Consider the following 4,288-nt stretch of genomic DNA (forward strand, 5'->3'; position numbering starts at 1 on the left):
ATGGCTCTACCGGATATATTCATTCATTGGATTTATCTCTGCATTTTTAACGCTAGTTTTTCAGTGGCTGTAAATGGGGCACTAGAAGGATTCTTCACAAGCGCAAGGGGTATTCGACAGGGCTGCTCCCTCTCTCCTTACTTATATGTCATCTTGAACAGTGTGTTATCTCAGCTGTTAAACTGAGCAGCTGAAGAAGGAAAGTTTGGATATCACACTCGCTGTCAAGAGGTAAAGCTCACCCATCTAAGCTTTGCTGATGACATCCTGGTCTTTACAGATGGGACCTCAGCTTCCCTATTTGGAGTGTTGGAGGTCTTCAAGGACTTTGCATCAACGTCAGGGTTACATATAAATCCTTCCAAGTCTACTCTCTTTTCAGCAGGTGAAGAAGCAAACCAACTGGTTGTAACGGATCACAGGGTGGGGATTCAGAGTGGCACTCTCCCCATACGCTACCTTGGGCTGACTTTGACTACCAAAGCCCTTACCAGACTTGACTACGAGCCTCTTCTTAACAGGATTCAGAATGAGTTTCTACTCTGGTCCCATAAATCTCTGTCTTACGCTGGTAGACTGCAGCTGATTAAAACTGTGATCACCAGTTCGTTAACTTTTGGAGCTCGGTTTTCATTCTGCCGAAGAGTTGTTATGATGAGATAGAAAGTATGTGCAATGCTTTCCTCTGGTCAGGATTTCCCCATGATAAACAAAAGGCTAAAGTAGCATGGGAGACTGCATGCTCTCCCAAATCAGAAGGCGGATTAGGGCTGCGGAGGTTCATGGATACTGCCCGAGTTTTTGCTTTAAATCTGATATGGAGAATCTTTAGACTAGCGGGTTCTTTGTGGGTAGCTTGGATCAAGTGGTATCTGCTACGGGGAAAATTGTTTTGGACAGTTTGGAAATGGGAAATGGTTCTTGGATCTGGCGAAAGTTACTTAAGCTCCGTGACATTGCTTGTCAGTTCCTCCGTATTGAGGTAAAAGATGGTCTTGATACGTTCTTCTGGCATGATAACTGGCTACACTTGGGGAAACTGATTGATATCACAGGGCCTGCTGGACCTAACTTGCTTGGAATTCCGCTAAATGCAAAAGTTACAGATGCACAAGAAATCACAATTGTATATCACTGTATTAACTCAAATGCTTAAAGTTAGGAATCATTCTAATACCTACTTACCTTTTATTCAGAAATTGATGTATTAAAAGAGAATTTGAACACAACTCCAAGTAATCAGTAATTCATAAGATCTTAAATCACTTTACGGATCATTATTATAGTGCACCGAATGAAACTCCTAGGTTTATGATTTTTGAAATATTTCATATAGAATTATTATATATACTATATTACAGTTATAAATATAAATTTAACAGTCTGTTTCAATATGTGCTACCTAATTATAGAAACTAACATAATAGTTGCTACTTTTAAAAAATAGACCAAATGAAACTCTAGGTTTATAATTTTTGAAATATTTTATATAGAACCTATATATAATAAATTTACACATATAAATATACATTTAACCACATTGTCCGTATGAATATTTGTACTACCTAACTATAGAAACTAACATAATAACTAATCCTTTAAAACAGTATTGTATAATTGTTCATAAGTAGGTTTAATTGAAAAAATAATAATTGTTTTCTCACATATGTTAGGAAGCATTTGAATACGTGTAGAAAAAATGTTAGGAAGAAAAAGATTAGAAAAGCGAAAATTGAATACTTTTAAAACATATTATTGACGAATTGTTTATGAGTAGGCTTACTCGAATAAAGAAGATTTTTTTCTCACATATGTTACGAATCATTTGAATACATGTAGACGAAATGTTAGAAAGATAAAATTTTAGAGAAACTATTTTGAAAAAAAAATGTAAACAATAAGTATACTTTAAAGTTTGTTATCTATGAATTATTCTATTTTTTTTTTATGGGTAGGCCGTCTATGGCTCGTATGCGATTCTTCTATGTGTTAGTCATGGGTAAGAGGTTAATATTTGAAGAGCTTTTCGAGTATATGTTTGGGGACAAACCATTAGATAAAAATGTATATGTTAATGAAAACTCTTTAAATGGTTTGAATTTATGTATTAAAAAAAACTTTATGACAGTATATATACTTATCAATAACTAAGATGTATGATTTTTATTATGGTTATACCAAAGTTGGATGGTAATAGCATTTTATGTAATTAATCTAGTGAAAGAAAGATATTTTATTTAAGGCTATGAGAAGGATTCTAAAGATAACACCAAAATAACAGTATTTTAGTTAATCACACATGAGAGTAAGATTATTTAACAATAGTGCTCCTTAAATAATATAAAAGGATATACATATCATTGAAGGCTGAGTTCGTAATAAATCGTGAGTGGAAGATCATGTGATATTTTTTGGTTAGGTGGTACCAAACATATTGTTCGTCGTTGTTATATTACGTGGGGATAAAAAAAATTCCTAGAAAATAAAAGATTGGTCCATGTTTTCTCAATTTCATTGTAGTACTGCCATATATGAAATTTAGAGTTTTAATTAGCTGACAACTTAGCAAGATTAAAATGTAAATAATACAACATATAAGGTCATATCTTTTTAAATGATTCTCAACTAATATATAGGAAATAATGAGATATAATAAAGTATTTTACTATGCGTATACCGTACCTAGTCTATACTATTAAAGCATAAATTTTACTAGGATTTTGTCCTTACTTTTTGAAGTTATTTACAAACAATGCCATTCTCTTTTTTCGAATATTTTAATTTGTTTTGCTAACTATATATTCAATCAATCGTACAAAAACCTATTAATTACACTACACATTCAATTTGGGCAACACTTTATGAATTAACTACACGATGTAATAATGATTAGTTAAGAGTATTCTATTTAAATATTTATTTTCTTATTTTATAGTAACTTAAAACCATATATAGTTTTGATTTCGATCAACAGATTTTTATTCTCTCTTTTCCATAATAAGTGGCATTTTAACATTTTTTTCTTGTTACAAAAAATGTCATTTTATAATTTCAATGCAAATTTACTTATTTTTATCTGAAAATTAATAGAAAACTGTATTGATTTTATAAATAATTTTATTTATCTCAAATACTAATTGTCAGAAACATATAATTAATAACAACTTACATATATTTCCGTCACTTTCTTAATCTGTGTGAAAAAAATCAAAGTGATACTTATTTAGAAATGGAAGGAGTATTGATTATTATTCTTATATTCTTGGCACTTTTAACGTATACGATATCGCCCAAAATTTTAAGTAAACGATTCTAATCCTATTATATTTTTTTTTGTCGGAGATTTATTTAGATATTACAACTATGAGAAAGATTACAAAGACGATTCGATAACCGACAATACTACCTGTCTTATGAGGATCTATGCCTAACTGCATCATTTGAGCCGTCCTAGGAAGATTACACCTGACTGGATTTACTTGCACCATGTTGAGAAACCCTTGTAAGCCTTTCTTCCGTAATCGCATAATTCTTGAATAAATCGCTTGCTCCGAGAATTGAAACTTGGATTTCCTGTGCAATCTGCAAGAAATTGCATAGTCTGGGATTTGAACCCTAGAACTGGCTGTAGAAACCTTTAAACCATAACCACTAGGCTACGGTGCTTCCGCAATGCTATTATATTGATATACGCTTTTTTGCTTACTTTCCTTTTCTTTATTTTTTTTTAAGGCCAAAGATCGGGAAGTTGTTGTTTGTTGGGCAGGGTTTCACAAACCTATAAATTTTGTAGGTTGTTCAAATTGAAACCCATTAATTTTTAGACTAAACAGTACAAAGCCCAGTTAAAAAAAATGTTAAACAGAAATATTTTATCTAAATATTTATTTCTATTCATTTCCTTCTAAAATATTAAAATATGGTATGAGAAATAGATTAGGTAATATATTTGTAAATATAATAATTTAAAATTAATTTAAACGCTAATACAATGAACTTATAAATAATAAATCTTCAAAACTAGTTATTAATTATTAGTATAAAAATACAAACTTTTAAATTATGTCTCCACATTTATGAAAATTTTAAGAAAATTATATATCAAGACAATTACAAATATTAAGTTAACAAATATTTAGCACATAACCTTATAATTAAAATAATAACAAAGAAAGAGGGCAATTATATTGAAATTGCCTACAAACATAAAATCTATGAAAATATTATATTTTACAAATATACATTATTTAATATGAAAATTTAAAAGAAAAATGATCCCGCGCAATCT

The 4,288-nt window shown here is 30.5% G+C and overlaps 1 protein-coding gene across 1 annotated transcript; it reads left to right on the plus strand.

The window, feature by feature from the left end:
- On the plus strand, nt 1-1,156 carry LOC106393375. Its single transcript, XM_022696044.2, has 4 exons — nt 1-109; nt 191-604; nt 694-778; nt 856-1,156. Exons 1-4 carry the CDS (start codon nt 1-3, stop codon nt 1,154-1,156), a joined length of 909 nt encoding a protein of 302 aa, XP_022551765.2.
- The last annotated feature ends 3,132 nt before the right edge of the window (nt 1,157-4,288 follow it).

The sequence above is a fragment of the Brassica napus genome, chromosome A2, assembly GCF_020379485.1.
Source record: "Brassica napus cultivar Da-Ae chromosome A2, Da-Ae, whole genome shotgun sequence".
In the NCBI taxonomy this organism is placed as follows: Eukaryota; Viridiplantae; Streptophyta; class Magnoliopsida; order Brassicales; family Brassicaceae; genus Brassica; species Brassica napus.

What these genes read in the sequence shown, in the direction of transcription:
- LOC106393375 (XM_022696044.2), top strand. Translation starts at nt 1, where the DNA reads ATGGCTCTACCGGATATATTCATTCATTGGATTTATCTCTGCATTTTT. An exon ending in GATTAAAACTGTGATCACCA is followed by an intron (nt 605 to 693) that starts GTTCGTTAACTT and finishes TCCTCTGGTCAG; the next exon opens with GATTTCCCCATGATAAACAA. An exon ending in GGCGGATTAGGGCTGCGGAG is followed by an intron (nt 779 to 855) that starts GTTCATGGATAC and finishes CTTTGTGGGTAG; the next exon opens with CTTGGATCAAGTGGTATCTG.